The sequence below is a fragment of the Molossus molossus genome, unplaced genomic scaffold (genome assembly GCF_014108415.1).
Source record: "Molossus molossus isolate mMolMol1 unplaced genomic scaffold, mMolMol1.p scaffold_m16_p_14, whole genome shotgun sequence".
Taxonomy (NCBI): domain Eukaryota; kingdom Metazoa; phylum Chordata; class Mammalia; order Chiroptera; family Molossidae; genus Molossus; species Molossus molossus.
Genome location: NW_023425349.1, coordinates 2849579 through 2871364, shown reverse-complemented (window position 1 = coordinate 2871364; position 21786 = coordinate 2849579). Strand labels below are relative to the sequence as shown.

Sequence of the window (21786 nt, the reverse complement as noted above, 5' to 3'; positions counted from 1 at the left end):
GCTGGGGGCAGGAGGGGGTGGCAGAGAAACAGCCCGAGAGCCTGCAGAGGGGTGGGAGGCCACTGTCCCGAGCCCGGAGCAGGCACGCGTGGCTCCCGGGGGCTCCGTCACCTAGGGCCTCCCTCGTGCGGGCCTCAGCCCTCCCTCTTGCGGGCCTCAGCCCTCCCGCGGAGCAGCGAAGAGGTGAGTGTGTGGCGGGCGGAGCGGAGGGCCCATCCTGACGCCCTGTGGCCCCGCTGCTCCCTTCCCCAGACGACAGCTGCCAGGACCAGCCAGGCACCAACTGCGCCCTGGCCATCAAGGTGAACCTCTGTGGCCACTGGTACTACAGCAAGGCGTGCTGCCGGTCCTGCAGGCCCCCCCACTCCTAGACCTGCCACCGCAGCTTCTGGGCCCCCCACGGACACCCTCCTGCAGGGCGCCCGGGCTGAAGATGTGACACTGAGCCTCTGCTCTCCCCAGGGAAGGAGAGCCCCCACCGCCGGGCGCCTGTGGGCCCCCCAGGCAGAGCCACCCTCCGGGCAGCTGCTCTCGGAGCCTGAGCCCGGTGTCTCTGCGGTTTCCACCCAGCACCCAGCCCAGCACCCAGCCCGGGCCCAGGCCCGGAGGCGGAGGGGACCAGCCCTCCTGCCCCTCCCGAGCCCCTTCCTTCTCGGGTGGCTGAACCTTGGGCTCAGCCCTGGGAAGGTCCTGCCTGCCTCCAGGGCGGGTGGAGACAGGGTGGGCAGGAAGATGTGGGTGCCGCCTCCGATCTCGGTCCTACTTAGGTGTCCTCCTTCCAGAGGAACTTTATCTCCCACGTAGCGTCGTTGCCCCTGCCCAGAGGGACCCACCGCACTTTACGCCCGGAAGAGACTCTCTCTCGCGGCATCCTGTTGTCTCCGTCAGAACTTCTCTGTGTGTCAATAAAGTGATCATATTTATGGCGGCATCGTGGGCTCTCGGTGGCTCTGGCTGGGGGGATCTGAGAGTCAGGGTGGGGCTGCCCAGCTTACCCACTCAGGAAGGTTTGCGGAGGCCTCGGCCCTGGGAACAGGGCTGGGGCTGGAGCTGGGGGCTGCCGAGCTGGAGTGGAGTGGGGAGCCCACAGCAGGCAGGAGCATTCAGGGGGCACCAGGACTCGGGTGCTGGAGTCAGAATGGAGTCCAATTCTTGAGCCATGGATGGTGGGGAACTGGGGGTGGGGGACCTGGGGTGCTTGGAGGATCCTAGTAAACCATGAGGGCCTGGGAGGACCAGGGGGAGCTTGGAGGGGCCTTGCAGGATGTGTGTAGGGGTGTTGCTGGCAAGAACTCCACAATCTGAACCTCGGGAGAAAAGCCCCCGCCTAGGATGTGTTGGGCAGAGCAGAGGGGATGAGGAAGGCGGGTGGGGGGGCACATTGAACGCCCAGAAAATATCCATCATCCCTGTTTCTGGACCTCATAGAAGGACTCTGGGTGCAGGGACACAGGAGGGCTTCCTGGGGGAGGTGCTGTTTAGGCTGGTCCAGCAGCAGGAGTGGTTCTCCCAGGTGCCAGGGGACGCGCGTGGAGAAGGGTGACAGCCTGCGTGACGCCTGGAGGGAGAGGCCAGGGCGCCCAGGGTGGTGAAAGCAATGTGGAGACCGCAGGGAGGAGGGCACAGGTGTCTGCCGGCCGCAGAACAGCAAGGCCGAGGGTGCCAGCCGTGCCTCCTTGGGGACAGAGCAGGATGGCGAGTGGCCGCGTCCCCATTCCCAGACTGGGACCAGGGACACCACACAGGGCTCCGGATGGGTGGCTGAGTGACACTGAAGGCCCGGGGCTGGGCTTGCTGGAGGTAGGGCTGGTTTCCCGGAGAGCTGAGTCATGGTGACCTGTGCCCCCACCGCGGTGTCCTGTCACCTACTCCTCCTCCTCCTCCCATCCCCATCTCCTCTCCTATGTCCCTCTCCTGCCAACACTCGGCGTGTGTTCACTGGACGCCAGGCTGGGCGCCCGGTGCTCTGTCCACTCTTCCCGAAGGCCACATCAGTCCGCATCATCATCACCCCCATGTCGACGCTAACACAGGCCCAGAGATGCCGTCACCTGCCCCAGGCGACCCAGCCCGTCCCCCCCACTGCTCTCCAGGAGCTCAGAGCCAGGTCCATGGTCCCCAGTCTTTGAAGATAACACAGCCCCCGGGGAAAACGAGCCCTGGGGCGGCCCCTCTGGGCATAGCCTGGCACCAGCGGCTCACGGCCCTCCCGAGCCGCAGGCGGCGAGTTTACTGGCTTCTGCTTTGCCCGGGGAGCCGGCGGCCCCCTGCAGGCCCCGCCATGGTGCTGAGTGGACACGCACAGAGGGTGTTCTCTTTATTCCAAACGGACCCAGGGTTCTACGGGGCAGAGGGCAGCAGAGGAAATGGGGGCACGGGACAGGACAGCCACAGGGAGCCCGCCTCCTGGCCCTCACCCCACCCCCACCCGCCCACCCCAAGCCAATGCATCAGGAAGGAACGTGTGGGGTCCCACAAAGGACGGGGAGGTGTGAGCACTCTGGGAAGCTCTGGGACGGGTTCCAGAGGCAAGTCTGAGCCGAGGTGGAAGGAAGGAGGAGGAAAGGATGGAGAACCCTAAAAATAGCCTCTGCTCACTACCCGGTCCAGGCCAGCGGCCTCAGTTCCGCACTTGGAGCAAGACCGCCAAGGGACGGTCACTTGCCCTCAGTCTGTCTTGTAGGAAGGTGGGTGGCTGGGGGGTCGGTCCATCTTCCTGGGGAGACAGCGGCTCCCCCACTCTGGGGCTCCAGAGGCAGCGAGCTCTGGCGGGGCAGGGCGGCATGCTTTGGGACGAAGCGCTGCTTCCGCCAGGGGGAGGACCTGGGTTCCCCACGGCGGGCACCCCTGGGTTTGGGCATTTCTCCAGGAGGCCACTGGGCATCGGTTCCCCAGCTGGAGAGAGGGAGCTGAGAGGGGCTCCTGGGGAGACCCCCAGCTCTGCTGGCAGCGTGGTGGGAAGTGGGCCCAGCTGAGATCTTCGCACGGAGCAGAGTAGGGGTGTCCGGGGCCTACCTGGTTCTCAGACCCTCCTGAGAAATGGGGGGCAGGGAAGGACAGGTCTGTCTCCCTGGGACCCGAGCTTGAAGGGCTCCTGGAGGCTGAGCCTGGGATGGGAGAGCCGTCCCAGGTCTCACGGGGAGGTGGTGGGTCTTCTAGCCCTTGGTCTCCGGCTCCGTCGGCCCGACCAGGTCAGGGCTGAGGAATGGGCTGTGTCTGTTTGTGCAGACAGTCCCGAAGTAGGCGGCTGGGACAAGGCCTCTTCTCCCTCTTACATCAAAATGCCAGTACGGACTGTGGGTCCCCGAGGCTTGGCCGCTCCTGAAAGTCCCCCTTCTAGGGGTTCTGCGGAGGCCAGCTCAACCAGGGTCTCAGCCACCACGCACCTGGAGCCAGGGCTGTAGGGGTGGGTGGAGGAGAGACAGAGCCTCCACCTGTGCTGTGGTTGGAGGGACAGAGCAGCGGGTCCGAGATCTCCAGGGAGGGCTGGCTGCAGGGCCCGCGCATCGCTGTGGCCGCCCCTCCCTGGATTAGGTAGGTAGACGGAGGTTCCGGAGGGAGGACAGGGCCGGCCATGCAGCCAGAGATGCCCAAGTGGCTGGGCTGAAATGGAGGCCACCTTCCACGACATCTGTCCTAAAGGGCAGCTTGGGCGTCAGGAGCCCCGCCTCACTCTGCAGTCCTCACCAGGGCTGCCCCGGCCGACCTCCCTGCCAGCCCTGGCACCTCTAACCCTGGCCCTGCCGCCCTTCGCTGGCCTCACCCCTGCAGCGGGCCCCAGAGCCTCCCGAGGGCGGGGCCCCGCCACGGCAGGGCGGTGAGGAAGACGGGGCCACGCCCGGGTCCGGGGGCAGGCTGGCGGGCCACGGGGCCCCCTCCATGGTCTCAGGCCCCGTGTGGTGGGCGGGGGGCGGGGCCGCTCAGACGTCGGTGCTGATGCTGCGGCTCCGTGAGAAGGCCTCGCGCATGGCGGAGAGGCGGTCGGGGTTGAGCAGCTGCAGGTGCCCGAAGGTCCCCGGCGGCAGCTCCGCGTCCTCCTGGCTGCCGGTCCTGCGGGCCACGCGGTCCCCGCCGTTGTGCACGCCCTGGTCCTCGGGCTCCTGCAGGAAGAAGGTGGGCGGCTCGCCGTGGGAGCAGCTGCGGCAGAGGGCGCGGGCCTGCGGGGACTTCTGGCCGAAGGAGGCGGAGGCGGCGGGGTAGAGCGCGGGCCCGTTGGTCAGCACCAGGTTGCGGTTGGAGTGCAGCGGGGGCAGGCCGGAGTGCACGGCGAAGTCGGGCTCCTCCTCGTCCTCCTCAGACTCCTCCTTCTTGCAGCAGTAGTACTGTGGGCAGAGGGCTGCTGACGTGGCTCCGCCCGCCTCTCCCGGGCCACAGGGAAGGGGCCAGGGTGGGCAGGGCACTGACCCCAGTCCCCACAACCACCACTCCGGGGAGCTCGCTCAGGCTGGGCGCCCTGCTGAGCACTCTGCCACGAGGGGTTCGCTCCTCTCATCCGCACAACCATCTCAGGCTGGTGCAATGACCATCTCTGTTGGGCGGGTGGGGAAACCAAGGCACAAAAGGGCCAGGCAACCTGTCCTCAGCCTAGTTCATGGGCACTGGGTGTGCCGCCTTGGCCTGCAGGTGGCTTCTCCGCCCTACCAGACTGCCCTAGAGTGCGGGTGGGGAAGGGACAGCAGGGCCCAAGCGCTCTGTGTGGCATCGGCTAAGTCCCTTACCTTCCCTGAGCCCCAGGCCAGGCGGGCCAGGCAGCTGTGCCCCTCCCCCCACAGGCAGAGTTGGGCCAGGGCTGTCTGCTTTGCACTTTGTTCCAGACCTTCGTGGTGGGCTCCCTCTCCCTGCAGAGCCACTGGTTCACCCCACCCCGTGCTCCACCCCCAGCCCCGAGAAGTACCTGCAGGCGGCAGTAGCACAGAACTGCGATGATACACAGCAGAATCACAGTCGCCAAAATGCCCCCGGTGATGACCACCGTCCCGGCTGTCATCCGCCCCCTTCTCCATCAACAGCCTGCAAAACACACACGTGGTTCGTGACACCCGAGGAAAGGGGGAAACAGATACCCCGGGGCGCACGCAGGCGGAAGAAGGTGGTCCCACCTCTGCCCAGGGGAGGCCGAGCGAGCACCAGCCCGGCTCCTGGGGTTGGGGCTGATTTCGTGAGCTTGCATGTGTCTCCGAGCCCAGCATCATGCTCTCTCGATGGCTGGCGCTCCAGCCCGGCTCCACAAGCTCACGCGTTTGAAAACGGACCCGAATGCAGCCCAGCTGGACGTGTGGTTTTATAACATGCTTTTTCACCCAGCAAGACCTTTATTTTTTCATAGCATCAAATGTTCTTCTGCAACATAATTGCCAACCCTATTCTACTGTATAACGTAACTGATCCCTTTCCTTTACAATTTTCGTTGTTGTTAATCCTCACCCGAGGATATTTTTCCATTGATTTTTAGAGAATGGAAGGGAGGGAGGGGGAGAGAGCGAGCGAGAAACATTGATGTGGGAAACACATCGACTGGTCGCCTCCCACACGATCCCGACTAAGGTCAGGGATCAAACCTGCAACCCAGGTACGTGCCCTTGACCGGGAATCGAACCCTTGACCCTTACAGTCCATGGTCTAACGCTCTAACTGCTGAGCCAAACCAGCCAGGGGTCTTTACAATTTTTAATTGTGATAAAATACACATAACAGAAAACCTACCACCTTGACCAGTTTAAAACTCAGCGCTGTTAGGTATGTTCACACTGATGCAGAGCCAGTCACCGGAACATTCTCCTCTTTCAAAACCAAATCTCTTCCTTTGCGATCTTTAGCATGTTTACATTCAAAAAGTAGTTTAAGCCCATGTTTTAAAAAGCAGGGTTATTTTTGTTTGTTTTTGTCTTTTTTGTAGCTAAGTAATTGGAGCCACTTGAATTACAGAACCTACTTCAAATACTTTTCCAGGACAAATTCCCAGCAGCGGGATGTCTAGGCTTAGGGACGTGCCCTTGGTAATCTCTCTATTGTGGCAAATGTCACAAACAGAAGTAGGGAGAACCAGCAAGCTGTCCCCAGCTGCACGCTGGGTGACTTGTCTCCGAACACAAGCCTCCTCACGGGGAGGGTCTGCTGATGTTTGAGGCATCCATATTCTCACTACGGCTGTTCCAAGGTACCAAGGTTGACCGGCTTGCAAAACTCCTGGACGGTTAGCAACTCCCTCTCACACACCAGGAGGAGCTGGCTTCCACACGCCCTGCCTCAGTTTCCCACCCCTCGATTTTCTTTGCAGGGGGACGGCCTGGGGGCCCAGTGCATTGTCGGTGAACTCATAAACACTTCAGGTGCAAAATCTGACCGGTGGGGACGTAAAGAAACCCAGTCTGTGTTAGCTTTCTGCACCCATCTCCAAAACGACTTTGCACAGCTGGTCTGTTCAAATCAGGATCAGTTGCGGTTGGCTCTTTGGACTCTGGCAACATCCAGTTCCCATTCACTCCCCGCCCCACGTTATTTAGAGGAGAAACTGGGTCGCTGCTCTCACAGAATGTTCCACGTGCTGGAGCAGGCTGGTTTTCCCCGAGTGGCCTTTCCCATGATCCCTTATCAATGTTCTGTCCTCTGACTGGCTTCCTGTCGCATCACCTCCAGGGACCGGGGACTGCTGTCCCTCTTCCAATGTTGTCCAGCCGCTGTCAGCCCAGTTCTTCCGTTGAAATCTCCCCATCGGCCTCCACCTAATGCTTTTAGCAGCCCCTGGGGATCATCACCCAGATCCATTATTTCATGAGGGGCTGGGAACAGGGGCTTTTCAAATGCTATCGTTTCTTCTGCGTGTATTAGCTCTGGTCATCTCTCGAGATCTTTCCCTATCACCTACATGGTTATCCTAAAATAGAGTCTGCAGACATGGGTGCTTGGTTCTTATTCTATTTTCAGAATTAGTTGGTGCCCCAGGAGGTTTGTGGTTGTTTCATGGTATCATTGTGACCTCCTGATTTCGATACGTTTGGTGGATTTCAATTCAATGCAGTCATTCCTTCTGATGTCCAAGTGATCCCATTGGGACACTGGGTTTAGAGGCTCTTCCAAGCTGGCTACTGTGTCATTTTGATGCCACCCCACTAATCCTTGAGGGCATTTTGTTCTTAGGCACAGGGCGTCCTGGCTCATTTTGCCCCAGACCTGGACTCATCACATCTCTGCAGCACTCTGGGTCTGTCAGTGAGAAAGGGTTTGTAGACCACACACTCTGGTCACCTGGGGTGCTCACTACTCCTGGGTTTCCATTGGTCCTAGGCTTTTTCAGTGACAAACCGAGGAACAGATTTTAAAAAAAAAATTTTTTTAGGAAGAGGAAAAGAAAACATGAGCCACACTGGCATCTCCACTTAAAATGAGAGATTACAAGGTTTTTGTTCAAGCTCATGTCTACATGACTTTTACAGTAACAGTTTTGTTTCCCAACAACATACACTTCTTTGCTTATTTCTATTTTCCTGCGGTGTATCACAATTAAACCTAACACCAGCAATGGTCTTTCTAACGAGGCTACTGAAGTAGAATTTGATATTTATTTACTTTTTTTTTTTTGGAGGTTGCTGTCCTTAGCCCCTTAGGGATACATAGTAAAAAGCTATTTCCAAGTCACTGGAAACAGTTCTTACTATGGTTTTCCCACCCACTTGGTACTTCTGTTCTTTTATTCCAGTTAGTGTCCTCTTTTTAAAAATGGCTTTAATGTTGAGTTTTAGTTGTAGAAAACATTTGGTTCCAAAGTCAAGAGCATAACCAGGTGCCTTCAGGCAGGTCTTGCTTCTATCCCTGCCCCTCGCACATCAGTCCAGAGAATATTCCTCCCATTGTTTCTTTCTGAAACTATAGGAAAATACATATTTCCTCCCCGCCTTTTCAGCAAAAGTGGCATTCCCTATAAACTCTCTGCACGGCCCATGCTTCATTTAGTGGTCTGTCCCCAGAGTGACTACATGTCTCTGGACACTTGGCGCTCCCCGGGGTCCCTGCAGAACCACAGCAGAACCCAGCGGTTCCTTCCCATGGCGGCGTCACATGGAGGCACCCCGAACCCGGCCAGAGCCCTGGGTGGGCATCCCTGTGACTTCCCACTTCCTGCGATTCCAGGAATGTGCAATGGAGAGCTTCATAATGTGTATGTTTCTAAAATTTTTGATAAACCTTGCCAAAGACTTGCTGGAATTCGGGCCGATTTTCCCTCTTCCAGGAATGTGTGAGAGTCACTGACGGGCGGCTGCTGGGGTGGGGGGAGGGGCTGAGCCCTGCGCTGGGGCAGGGGTGCTGGAAAGGTATACGGGAGGGTGTGGAGGGGCGGGCAGTGGTTCCTGCAGACCCGCCGACCAGGGTCAGGAGCACAGCTGGGCAGGAAGGCCGGGATCCCTGTGCACAGCTGTGGGGGGACACAGATGTGAACTGACGTGGAGGGTGTTGCCCAGGCAACGCTGTGCATCAGAGGCAAAGCTGGGACAGGAACCCAGACCTCTGACAGACAGACAGAAAGGCAGATCTAGACAGACCCAAAGCGATTAGACGAGCAGACACAGACTCACAGACAGCTCCAGATGCAGACAGAGGTGCAGACAGGCAGATCCAGACAGCCTGACCGACAGGGCCCGAGTCAGGGGGGCAGTGCAGGCCACACAGACAGACAGCAGGAGCCCCGGACCCCTGCATTCCTGGGCGCCCTGCCGGGCAGCTCTGACCTGCCTTGACCCCTAGGGCAGCTGAGGCCAGCTGGCGCGCTGGCCCTGCCGAGGGTGCAGCCGGGGAGCTGGGTGTGCAGAGGAGGCGGCCCGCAGGGGCGAGGGGGGACCCTGGCTGAGGCTGGGGAGGCAGAGCGGGCAGCCGCGGGTGGAGCGCTGGGCCCTGCCCCCTGCCGTCCTGCGGGGCTCAGGCCCACACGCATCTCGGGCGCACCTCGGAGTGGCGGAGAGCCGCCGCAGGACGACCCCGGGCACTGCTTCCTGGTCGGCAGCTGCGCGGGGCACACAGGCACTGGGACCCTGACTCTGCAGGTGGGGAGACCGAGGCTCAGAGAAGGGCAGGGCCACTCCCCATGGTCCAGCCACACCCAGCCCCTGCACGACGCGCTGGTTCCTGTGCCTCATTCTGGCAAACGGTCCCCATCCCCGCGAAAGCCACTCACACCCCTCTGCCTGCCACAGGACATCCAGGGCCTCCGAGACCCAGAGGGCCTCGGCACCCCATCCTCCCGCCTAACACTTGGCAGGCAGGCCCCCTTCTCTGAGACCTCGAACCAAGCCCGTGGGGTGTGGGCCCCACTTTGAAGTGAGCAAACTGAGGCGGAGGGAGGCTGGACCCCGATCCCAGCACCAGTGAGCTGCGGGGGTGGGGCCAGGGCCGGGTCTGCTGTCGCCGGCACCTCTGGGGCCGGGGTGTCCCTACCCCGACTGTTGAGCCCCACACCTTTGATGCCCAGCAGCCCTCGTCATCTTTGCAGGGGTGCACTACTACAGCTGGTGGGTTTTGAGGTGCCAGCCCAGCCCCCAGTTCTGTCCCTGAGCCAGCTGCCTGGCAGCCACATTTGTACCCTCTGCAGCCACCTGTCTGGCCATAGCTCCCTGAGGTCAGGGTGCAGGTGTACCCCAGCCTAGGAAGTGACATTGGGACCTAGACACTGGCCAGTCCCTGCTGGTCACTGAGTCCAGGGGGGCCACGGGTGTTGCAGCCATGTTGGTGGAGGGCAGAGGAGCTGGGCCGGGAGGGAGAGAGCAAGGGCACAGGTGCCCGGACAAAGCCAGGCTGCCTGTGGTCCTGACTCGTGGGGTTCCAGTCCCCCCCAAATCCTCAGAATGACTCTGTGAACGTCACCTTGAGTGTGTTCTGCTATTGACACCCAAAGAGATCATTATGGTCCCACTTCATCGAAGAAAGAAGTCAGTGAACCTGGCAGAAATCAGAGGTCACTCGGGGATTAAAGTCTGTGCTGGGAGGTGCAGCACCTCCCCCAACATCCCAGCTCCTCCTCCACGTGCTTGTAAGAACAGGGCGTCTGTGCCTCAGTTCCCTCGTCTTTAGTAAAACGGAGAGAACGTTAAGGATTCCAACAGACGGCTGGCGTGCTGTGCTCAGGTTGCTATTGCTAATAGTTGTGTCCTCTTCGGGTCTAACCCTGCGTCAGGTGCCCAAGGGCACTGGGAGCTGGCCAGAGCCTCCCTCGCAGCTCTGAGATACCGGGGCCCCTTGCCCCTGGCTCTGGGGAGGGGTCTCAGCCCTAGGCAGCCTGGCGGCCTGGTGGGGAGGGTGCTGCTCGGGCCAGGCGCCCAGCGCTGTCAGCAGTCACAGCCGGCCCGACACCGGGCCCCGTCCAGCTGGAGCGTCTCAGCCTCGCCTGCAGATACAAGCACGCCCAGGGGCAGCAACGCCCGCTATAGGCGCCAGTCCCGGCCCAGGCCCAGCCAGCAGACGCTCGTACCCCAGCCTGACATCAGTCCATAGTTAACTCCAAACAGCCCCCGAGAGCACCGTGACCTCCCTGGGCCCCACCCTCCTGCCACCCCTTGGCCCTTGCTGTCCCCGCCTCCAGGATGCTCTACCCTCTGCCTCGCCCTGGTCTACCCTGCCATCAGGGCCCAGAACATGGCCCCTCCTCCAGGAAGTCTTCCCGGGCTGATCTAACACACGGCACAGAATTTCACTGGGAGGAACCAGGTCTCACAGCTCTGAGTGGGAGCAGGAGGAACGAGGCCAGCGCTGGAGGCGGGAGGGGTGGTTCATTGGTGACTTCATAGAGTGAGCTAGTGGACACACAGTGGCCAGAGGTCCTACACCTTGCTGCCCTTGCTGGCCTTGCGGACCTCCTTCCTGTGCCCAGGGGCTCTGCTCACTTGGACACCGAGGTGACGACCCGAAAGGGCCTGTGTTCTGCCTAAGAGGACAGACAAGTCGGGGGACATCCCGCCACACTCTCACGGGTAACCCTGGGTCAGAGGCCTCTCTCTGAGCCTCAGTTTCCTTATCTGTAACGTGGGTTTGGCAGGTTTAGACAGCTAATTCCTGCCAGCCCAGGGCCTGAAGGATCTAGGTTTGTACCTTTAACCAACCTGCCTGTGAAGGGTCTGGATGACTGATGTAAAAGGCTGGTGATCCAAGCAATACATCAAGATAGCACCACAGGGCGGGCAGAGAACAGACAGGCTGCAGACACTGGGTGCTGGCTTGCCCCGGAGCTCAGAGAGAAGGCAGGCTGACCCAGTGACACGGGGTCCCAGGACCAAGTCTGGGCTTTGAGACAGCTCAAAGGGGACTCCGGGGGGCTTCATGGAGTAGGCGGCCTCTGAGCCAAGCTGAAAGGCAAAGGCGGGGAGGCAGAGAGGCGGGCAGGCCCGGGACAGCCCGGTGGAGGCCTCCTGCCACACTGCCAGCCAAGACGATTTGGCAAGTGTCTCACTGAATCGCTAATGTGCCCCCCGGGACCATAAACAGTTTCAAAGTGTTATAAACGGCTTTGCTTGCCTGTCCCTGGACCTAGGATTTTCACAGGGATGGGGTGTGAGCTGGGGCCCCTCTGTGCACCCCCTAGAGTCTGTGAAGGGGCTGGGCAGGCAACAGCCCCCTACTGGTAGCCTGTGTCTCCAGGTGGGAGGGAGAGCCAGCCACTTGGAGCTCCGGCTGCTGTGGCCTGCAGACCAAATGGGCTGGTGCTGGGGGCGGGGAGCAGGAAACAGGCCCGGAGCCAGACGCTGGCCCTCCACCTGCCTCCCCCTCGAGCCCCCTCCCCTGGCAGAAGACCCTGCGTGGCTGCCATCTGGACCACGTCCTGTGTGCAGCTCAGACTTCTATTCTGCCTGTTCCTCTCGCTCTGTCCCCCCCTCCCTGCCTTGAAGAGCTGGGGGGGGGTCCCCACACTCCATTACCCCCTCCCAGTGCCTTGCTCAGGGCAGGGGGCACAGCAATGCTTAATGAAGCCCTTCCCCCCGCGCTGGCCAGGCCTCTGGCTCATCAACCCAGAACGCGGGGTGCCTGGGAATCACAGATGCTCAGCCTCAGTGGCCCGAGCGGGGCCCCGGAATCCGCTTACTTAACCAGCAGCTCTTCCAACTAAGCCGTGACGGGACCGCTCCTTTCCGGGCGGGGAAACCGAGGCTGGGGGCGGAGCGCGGGCCCGGGCTCACGTGCGGGGGGCTTCCTCCAGGAGCGCGTCTGGCGGGCTGAGCCCTCCTGCTACCTGGAGGCGAGGCCGGCGCAGCGAGCGCGGAGTTCCTGTCTAGACCTGCTCGCTCTACATTTGTTCCTCATTTCACGCTCCGCGGGCTCCCGGATTCCTGCGCCGGGTAATAAATAGGCTGGGAAGTGCTCCGCGCTGCGGCTGGTCTGGTCTCGATGTTATCCAGAGCCTGGCTGGGGGCGGGGGCAGGCGGTTCCCACCGGCACCTGGGGTGTCTGTCTGCAGGCTCACCCTCAGCTCAGCTCCGCTCCGCCAGAGACCGGCTGGCCGTAGCAGGGGGGTGGGGTGCCACCGGGTGGGGCAGGGCTGGGGCCCTGGTGTTCGAGAGAAGCCCCAGATGCCCTGGGCTGGCCTCCTTCGTGGCCGGGAGGATCTGCTTCACATTCTGGGGCTCCAGAAAGCACACAGGGCTGTGCCACTCTGCCCTTCTGTCCCACGGCTCCCAGACTTCCAGACGCCCTCCCCAACCCCCCCTGAGAGCCTGGGTGTGGGGGTGTCAGTGCTGGGGGAGCAGAGCCTTGCCCTGCCCAGAGCGTGGCGCGGAGTGCCTGGTGCGCACTGTGGATGAACAAAGCACAGGGCCTTTGAGCTACTGAGGAACAGACAGGACTGCTAGGCGCCCCAGGCAGAGCTGGGGAGGGGCGCGGAGGGAGGCAGGAGGTGATGGGAAGCGGCGCCTCTCTTTACCAGCCTCAGTTCAACAGGTTAGGATGAGTAGGAAGAGCGGTGGCTGCAGCTCAGAGCGTCTGCTCTGGGTCTCATTCCACTGGTCCCCTCAGGGCAGCATCTCTTTCCCCGGAAGGGACAGGCAGCTACCTCCTGAGACACACCCACACTCTCCAGACCACGTGAGAAGCAGGGCTCACACAATCTCTTTGCATGATCCCCCCTCCCCGTGTGCCAGGGGTAAACCGAGGCTGGAAGAGCGAGACCCCACCCAGCAGGCAGGCCCCCTCGGGGATGGGCGCCCAGGCCCATTCTGACGTGGCTGGAGCCGAGGGGCAAGGCTGTGCGGGCTGAGAGGGCCGGTTTTAGAGCAGACCCAGGGCCTGCATGGCGGGGGGCCTCGACCATGGCCAGGAACGGAGGGAGCGGGGGTCAGCCCCACCTGGACTGGCCAGACAGCTCAGCTTCCCCCGTGCCTGGGGAAAGACGGCACCTCCAGCTGAGTGGCCTCCCTGTGCTCTCTGGCGTGTCCCCCAGACAGCCACTGTCCCCAACCTCAGGAAGCTTCCGGAAGGCAGAGTGGCCGGAGGAAGCCCCTCCTGCCTTCTGTCAAGCGGTTGTTCCAAAGCCGCCTGGTCCTTCGGGGCAGCAAGCAGCACCCGGGAGGGCGCCTGGGCATGCCAGCGGAGGCCTGCCCCTGGGCCCTTCTGCACGGCAGGTCGCCAGGCTGTGTGGCCTCGGAACCGGCTTCAGCATTAAAGCCTGAGTTGTCACTGCTCAGAGGAGTGGACACTCGGGTGCACGGCGGCCTGTGGTCAAACCAGCTGTGGCCCGTCGAGGCGGGGTGGCTTGGTGGTTTGGAAGGCTGGGGGCACGTGGCTGCCCCATCACTGCGCACAGGGCTGCTGTGCCCCCGGGGGAGCCTTGCCCAGGACGATACCGGCGCCTGCCAGAGTGAGGCCTGGGCACGAGCCAGCGACCCTGAACTGCCCCCATGGGCCCAAGGTGGGGAGAAAGGGTGTAGAAAGAGGGGGCACGGAAGGAGGGTGAGGCACGCAGCTTCTGGACTCTGAGCTCCCAGTGTCTGGCCTTGGGACCCCAGCAGCCCCCAGACCTCTGCTGTCTGACCTCTGGCGGTCTGAATTAAGTGAGCACGTCTGTGCAGAAGCCCAGTCACGCCCATCTCTCCCGTGGACACTGGTGACTCCAACACGGCTGAGAAATCCGCTTCACACAGAGGCTGCCCAGCCAACCCCGGGACCTGGGCTTCCTGCCTCGCCCTCCCGCCCTCCAGTCCCACCGGGATCCCTGCAGCAAGGTCTGGACAGGCTACTGCCTCCCTGAAACCCTCTGGGTGCCTTCCCCACCCCCCAGTGTCTCATGATAGCAACAAACATATTATCCTGCTCTGAGCGCCGCATCTGTGCCGGTGGGCCCAACACCCCTCACCGACATCCTCCTCCCTGGGAGAGCCTGAGCAAGGTGTCATCACCCCATTTTACAGACAAGAAAACAGAGCCAGAGCGCTGTACCTGGGGGTCACACGGCCAGAAGTGGGGAGCTGGGGCGAACTTGGGTGTGCCACCGCAAAGCTGAGGTTTTGTCTTTTCCCGCCCCAGCTTGCCTGGTGGTGGGAGCAGTGGGCTGCACTCGCCTCCCTCGTTGAATGTAAGCCCCCTGAAGGCAAAACCCTGGTGGGCCATGTTTCCGTAGTCCTCCCGCCACCAGGGGTCAGTGCTGTGCAAGGACACAGAAGGGGTTCCAAATATGAGCAGATGAACTGAGTTGGGATTCATGTGACAATACTGCAATGAACAGGCCCTGAATGTGGGAAGGGAAGAGATGAGGGGTCTTTCCCTGGGATCCCCACCTCCTGCACTTGTCTGCCCCCCAATGTTTCCTGGGCAGGTGGGGGGCAGACACCGTCTCGCAGGCCAGGCCAGTGTGGGGTCCCTGTCAGGAGAAAGGCAGATGAGATGCACCATTCAGGGGCTCCCTGGGGCTGCAGTCCACAGGCTACAGATCAGAAAACTGGGCTGCAGGGTGAGGCTTGAGACTGGGGTGAGCGCCAGCTCAGCTGGACAGGGTGCTGGCTTTTCATCGCCCATAAAAAGGACAGTGTGCTCAGTGGTTAGAGCATCGGCCTGTGCACTGGAGAGTTGTGGGTTTGATTCCTGGTCAAGGGCATGTACTTGGGTTGCAGGTTCGATCCCCCCTCTGGTCAGAGCATGTGTGGAGGCAACCAGTCGATGTGTCTCTCTCACACTGATGGTTTTCTCTTTCTCTCTCGCTCCCTCCTTCCCCTTGCTTCCACTCTTTCTAAAAATGAATGGAAAAATGTGCTCCAGCAAGGATTAACCAAAAAAAAGTGCAGAATTTGGGTTTTTAAAAACCTTTTTGCTACTTGACTTAAAGTTTCTTTTCAACTTCCTTTTCTGAGAACTGAGTGTGGCTCCAGGTCCAGATTCGGGGCTTAGAAGGTGCCAGGTTTCGCTGGGGCTGTCGCAGCTTCGTCTACAGAAAACATTCTACCCGAGCTTAGCGCTGAGCTAAGGCCACTGCCATTGGGATGTCACTCAACCCTCTCAGGACTCTGCACAGGCGCCGAGTGTCCTCATGCAAAGACGAGGAAACTGAGGCACCAAGAGGGAGGAGCATCCAGGTGTGGAGTCGAGGGGGAAGCGCAGCTAGGATGCAAGTCCAGGCCTTTGCCCATCCCCGTGGCTCACACCTCAAGTTCACCGAAACCCTAACAACATTCAGCAAAACCCCCATGGGCTCTGAGCCTGGCAGAGGTGCACACTGGCTCCGGAGACTCAGCAGGGCGCCTGTCCCAGGTGATTCCAAGCCCTGGTGGCCGGTGCAGGGCTGGGTTCCTGATCCTTGGGCACTCAGCTGTCTGAAGTAGGAGAGTGAGCTTTCAGAGCGAGCCATTCCCATACCCTGAGCCTCTGGGCACCCAGCCTGGGGTGCTCGGTGAGAGCCTCTAAGGAAATGATGGACTGTACAAGGTGGGGTGAGGTGGGCTCTGGAGGCATTTCCGTGAATATACTAACAGGTATGACTTTAATCATTTTTTAACGGAATGAGGTCATTCCATGTAGACTGTGCTGGGTGTGTTTTCCTTTTCACACAGAGCCATGGTTGTCCCTAGCACCCCAGCAGGCCACCCAAGTATCCCTCCAGAACACAGCTCTGAGCATGACTCCTGGTCTAGGCCCCAAATATCTGGTGTTCAGGGCTCCTGCACTTGTCCCTGATTCACTGAGCCAGCCTTGGTCGACTATCCCCGCAGTGCTCCTTAAACGAGTCTGGCTGAGAGGTTTGTTCTCGGGCCTTCCAGCCAAACTTGGCACTGTTTTGTCTCTGGGCCTTTGCTGGTGACATTTCATGGACCTTGAACTCCTTTCCGGCTCTGCTTATTGAAATGCCTGGCAATTAGCGGGTATGCTGCTTGAGCAAGCCTTTCCTGACCCCAGCCCCTGGACACAGCTTCCTGTCCTGGAATCTAGTAGCATTCACAATCTGTACTATGTACTTGGCATTTGTAATTTATCAGCTGTTCAAGAGCAAATATTCATTGAGCTTCTACTGCACCCCAATTTCTGCTCTGGGTCCCCTGCCTTTGCAGTTTTCAGTCCTGTAGGGAAACACAGATGGGGCATAAGGAGGGAGTACACAGGTGCTCATGGGCTAATGGCAGCCAGAAGAGATGGCCCTGAGAGAGTGACCTGGACATTGAGACTTGAGAGACAAGTAAGGGACAGTGAGAAAGAGCAACCCATAGAGGAAACAGCATGTGCAAAGGCCCAGAGGCAGGCAGAGCAAGGTGGGCTCCAGGAGCTGGAGCAGGGTCTATCTTCACCTAAACAGCTTTCATAGGAGCCCCGATCCTTGTCTCCCTATACATTGCAGCTTGTACCCCTTCATCCCTGAAATGCTCTCTAGATCAGTTGTCCTCACATGACAATGTGCATTGAGTTACCTGAGGTCAGAGAAAGAGCCGCTGGAAAAGATTCTAGGGAACAATACTCAGAGCTCACACGAGTCCAGAATAGTTCCTGCTCCACCTGTCAGAGAGGAGAGCTTCACAATTCATGGAGCACTGGGGGGCAGTGGGGGGGGGGGGCGTTCCTCTGCATGGCACTTGCTTTGCCTAACAAAGCATAAAAGCTAGAGCTGAAAGAATGAAACTGTTTCCAAGTAACAACTGTATTTCATAACAAAGCCCACACATATGTAGAAACTGTTTTCAAGCAACAACTGTATCTCATAACAAAGCCCACACATATGTAGAAACTGTTTCCAAGTAACAACTGTATCTCATAAGAAAGCCCACACATATGTACAGGGGTTCAGCACCCAGTGGGTGAAATTCACCATGTCTGGCACCCAGTAAAAAGTTACTTGGCATGCAAAGGAGCTGAAACACACAATCTTTAATGAAGAGAAAAGTTAATCAATAGAAGCTAACCCTAGAAATGGCATAATGGACAGAATTAGGAGACGAGGACATTAAGTAGTTAGAACTGTCACCCACGTGTTCAAAACACTAGAGGAAAATTTGGGCACATTCAGGAAAAACATAGAAGATGTTAAAAAGGACCAAACCAAATTTCTAGAGACAAAAAAGCTACATTATCTAAGGTAAAATAAACTGGATAGAATGAACATCAAATTAGATATTGCCGAGGAAAAGATAAATGAATTAACAGCAGAAATAGAAACCATTTAAATTGAAACAGAAAAAAGACAAAGCATAAATAAGTATATAGAGCTTCAGTGAGATGTGGTAAACTTCAAGTGGCTTAACATGTGTGTGATTGGGACCCCCAAAGGAAGGGGGATGCAGAAAAATACTTAAAATAAATATTGGCTGAAAATCTTCCAAATTGGATGAAAACTATAGACCCACAGATCCAAAACACTCAATTAACAACACACACACAAATCATGAAGAAAACAATACCAAGGAACATTATAATACAATTGTTTAAAACCAATCATAAGAAGAAAATCATGAAAACAGGAAAAAAGGGCACATGACCTACAGAGGACCAAAGACAAGAGTTACTGCAGACTTTCACTGGAGACAATTAAAGCCAGGAGGCAATGGGGCAGCATCTTCAAGGTGCTGGAACAAAACATCAACCTGGAATTTTCTATTCAGCAAAAGAACATCTTTCCAAAATTTAGGTGAAATAAACGCCAGCATTAGCACAATCTTCCTGACTTAGCTATCAAGTCTGGGAGGGCAGGGCCTACAGCTTAGTTCCTTGCCAGGTGTGCTGTTTGGATTTGCTGTTGTGGGAGCATTTCTGTTTTCTAATTGGGTTTGGGTCCAACCCGAGTAGTGGGCTGGGGAGTCGTGTGGGAAGTACTCTGCTCATGGGGGACAGGGAGAGGCCCAGGTTGAGGGGGCAGTGGTGGCCCTTCAGGGGCTCTCCCTGCTGGGCACCCCGGCCCTGAAGAGTGGGCCCAGGGAGTGGGGGTGAGAGGCATGTCCTCCTGCATAATGACCTTGCACCTGTCTTCCCCTCCCCCATCTCCAAAGGCGTGTGAAAGCCAAAGAGAAATCCATGTAATGTTTAAAAAAAAACAACACACCAAAAATACATACATTTTAGCTGTTCACAAGGTAACAGGCGGTTTCCATGGCTACAGCTGTAAGCCGCGTGTACTGAGGTGAGGAGGTGGGCTCTCCTTAACCCGACAGATTAGGGCACTTGAACAATTTATGCTCAAACCAGGCACCTAGCAGCTGGACTGGAGGGAGGGGGAGGGGAGGAGAGAGGAAGGGAGGGGTGGAGAACTGTCAGCCCCTTTCCCACTGTTCCCTAGGACTGATTCCAGTGGCTGTTTAGAATAACACCTGTGTCTCTACAGCTGTCTAGTTCACGCTGACTTTGAACTAGAGTTATGGCATCTCCGTGGATAAGCAGCCTGTGATGAGGATGACAGGAGTCCTTACCCTCATTCACGAGTGCGCACTGAGGATCCGGGACCAGGAACCAGCAGGCGGGTGTATGAAAACCTGGGCTGCTGCCCTCGCCGTCTGGCTCAGCAGGTAGAGCATCAGTCAAAGGCATGTACCTGGGTTGCAGGTTCAATCCCTGGCCGCAGCTGGGGTCGTGCGGGAGGCAACCAATCGATGTGTCTCTCTCACATCGATGTTTCCCCCATTCTCACTCCCTTTTCTCCCTTCTACTCTCTCTCTAAATCAAGGGGAAAATATCCTCAGGTGAAGATTGTTTAAAAATACCTGGGCTGCTGGTCATGTTGTCCTGTTCCCAGGACTCCTTTCTGAGGCTGCTCAGCACACACGGGGATGTCCTGAAATTCCAGCCCCAGGTGGAGGCAGCCCGAGCGGATAAAGAGGCCAGGGTGTCCTGCCCTGTTGAATTCAGGCAGCATCGCCCCTCACCCCAGAGCTGTGTGTATTTGTGTGTATGTGTGGACATGTACGCATATATGGATATAAGCATGTGAGCATGTATGTATGTGTGTGTGGCTGTGTGTGAACATGTTTGTGAGCATGTATGAGAATGTGTGTGAGCATGTGTGTGAGATCACATGTAGGTGTGAGCACATGTGAGTGTGAGCACGTGTGTGTGTGAGCATGTGTGGGTATGAGTACATGTGGGTGTGAGCAGGTGTGTGAGAGCAGGTGTGTGAGCATGTGTGTGAGATCACACGTGGGTGTGAGCACGTGTGAGTGTGAACAAGTGTGGGTGAGCACATGTATGGGTGTGAGCACGTGTGTGAGAGCAGGTGTGTGTGTGAGCATGTGTGGGTATGAGTACGTGTGAGTGTGAGCAGGCGTGTGAGAGCAGGTGTGTGAGCATGTGTGTGAGATCACACGTGGATGTGAGCACGTGTGAGTGTGAGCACGTGTGTGTGTGAGCATGTGTGGGTATGAGTACATGTGGGTGTGAGCACGTGTGTGAACAAGTGTGGGTGAGCACATGTATGGGTGTGAGCACGTGTGTGAGAGCAGGTGTGTGAGCGTGTGTGTGAGATCACACGTGGGTGTGAGCACGTGTGAGTGTGAGCAGGTGTGTGAGCGTGTGTGTGAGATCACGCGTGGGTGTGAGCAGGTGTGAGTGTGAGCAGGTGTGGGTGTGAGTGTGAGTTGCTGATGGTGAATGCAGAGCGGATGAGCAGGGGGAAGGTGAGTCAAGCAGCCTGGTTGCTCCAAGGGACAGGCTGGACCACCCAGCGGAGCGGAAAGAGGTGCGGACTACCGTGCCCTGTCTGGACATTCCCCTTCAAGTTCAGATGCCTCCCAGGGGCCTCCCCGGCCCGGACCCTGGCCTTTGGCTGAGGTCAATGCAGCTCATCTGCAGCAAGCCCGGCTTCTGCTCTGGGGCTTGAGGTGGGTCTGCAGTGGGGGTGGGATGGGGACAGGATGGAAGGGTAGGTGGACAGCCAGAGAACCCTTGGAGCTGGTGGAGGAGCAGTCCATCAGAAGTGGGGGGACCATGGACTCCGAGAATCTGAGCACCCACATTTCATTGTCTTAGAAAATCAGAACATCGGAACAATGGTGCTTGGAGTCTACGATGCCCAGACCTTCTTCTCTTAGATCCGGAAGGGACTTGGGGTACAAACAGTCTAATCACCTGCTCAGCGGACAGTAACAGGCTGTTTACTCTTGAAATCACGGCTCATCTAAGATGATCACCCCGAGTGGGTCGGTCCCTAGCTCTCTCCTGGGAGAGGAGGAGGCGGTACCACGTGTCCTGGATAAATTTCAGACACCTCAAGTACAAGCCACGAGGACCCTGAGGAGGGCCCACCTGCCTATACATCTCCCACCCTGGGGACAGAGGCCTCAAAGGGCAGCTATCAACCCTTGGTCTAGCCCTCACCCCTGGCTCACCCACTCAGCTGACAGCTCATGGAGCCCACTGCCCGCGGGCCTGTCCTGGGCATGGGGTAACAGCAGCCCTCCTCCCGGCCTCTGCTCTCTGCTAGGCTCCCCCTGCAGCTGACCGGCGTCCACACTATGAATCGCGGGGGGAACACAGCCGCCCTGAGCCGTCGCTGGTGGCCCAGGCTTCAGCAAGGACCCGCCTGAAGCCTTTGTTTAACATCCATTTTATTTAGAAAAGGGGATGGGGGCTCAGCCATCTTCAAGTGAGCGTGGGCGTGTTGTTGAAAGGGCCGTCTGCAGGTTAACCGCAGTCTTGCCCGTGAAGAAAGGCAGGGCGAAGGCCGGAGGCCTGGCCGCAGCACCTGTGCCCTGGAGACTGCCCGCAGCTCCGCCGGAGAGCCACGGGCTGCAGGGACAGACCTGCGCCCCCGACCGCCTCGCCCGTTTGCGCCTGCGCCCTGGAGACTCTGCCCGCAGCTCCGCCGGAGAGCCACGGGCTGCAGGGACAGACCTGCGCCCCCGACCGCCTCACCCGTGCCACACCTGCGCCCTGGAGACTCTGCCCGCAGCTCCGCCAGAGAGCCACGGGCTGCAGGGACAGACCTGCGCCCCCGACCGCCTCGCCCGTCCGCGCCTGCCCTGCAGGCTGACCCCCATCTCTGGGACACTCTGAGCCCTTTCCTCCCCAACGAGGTTCTGAATGTTTGGAGGGGAGACCCTGACCGCAGACTAGACCCTGCTGGCGGCTCTCACTGTGGGGTGTCTCAGTCCAGGGAGAGGCCGGCAGAGGCCAGTGCACCCCCGCAGAAGAGGCCGGCCCTGGAATGGCACACAGGCTCCCAACAAATACCAAGCGCCCCTACCTGTGTGCGGGGCATTGCGCCCGGGGTGGGGCTCAGCGCCGAGCAGAATCAACAGGTGCCCTTGGAGAGGGACCCCCAGCCGCTGTGGACAGGGACCAGGAGGGACGAGCCATGGAGCAGGGCCTTAATGGGGCCCAAAAGTGTGTCATGGGGCTGACTTCCCGGAACGGTGA

General features: G+C 58.8%; 2 protein-coding genes across 2 annotated transcripts in view; one reads left to right on the top strand and one right to left on the bottom strand.

The window, feature by feature from the left end:
- Positions 1 to 837, top strand: part of ADAMTSL2 (ADAMTS like 2) — a 32723-nt gene extending 31886 nt beyond the window's left edge. The window contains exon 18 of the mRNA XM_036260394.1: positions 253 to 837. Coding sequence (XP_036116287.1) covers positions 253 to 371 — 119 coding nt within the window. The 3' untranslated portion in view covers positions 372 to 837. The remainder of the gene's footprint in view (positions 1 to 252) is intronic.
- A 3072-nt stretch (positions 838 to 3909) lies between these two features.
- FAM163B (family with sequence similarity 163 member B) lies at positions 3910 to 5010 on the bottom strand. Its single transcript, XM_036260422.1, has 2 exons — positions 4895 to 5010; positions 3910 to 4322 (listed from the first exon to the last, which is right to left on the bottom strand). The coding sequence occupies exons 1-2, from the start codon at positions 4985 to 4987 to the stop codon at positions 3921 to 3923; spliced, it is 495 nt and encodes a 164-aa protein (XP_036116315.1). The 5' UTR covers positions 4988 to 5010; the 3' UTR covers positions 3910 to 3920.
- Positions 5011 to 21786: the final 16776 nt, after the last annotated feature.

Coding starts and splice junctions, on each gene's coding strand:
- FAM163B (XM_036260422.1), bottom strand. CDS start 4,987: ATGACAGCCGGGACGGTGGTCATCACCGGGGGCATTTTGGCGACTGTG. Junction 4,323..4,894: donor TGTGCTACTGCCGCCTGCAG/GTACTTCTCGGG, acceptor CTCTGCCCACAG/TACTACTGCTGCAAGAAGGA.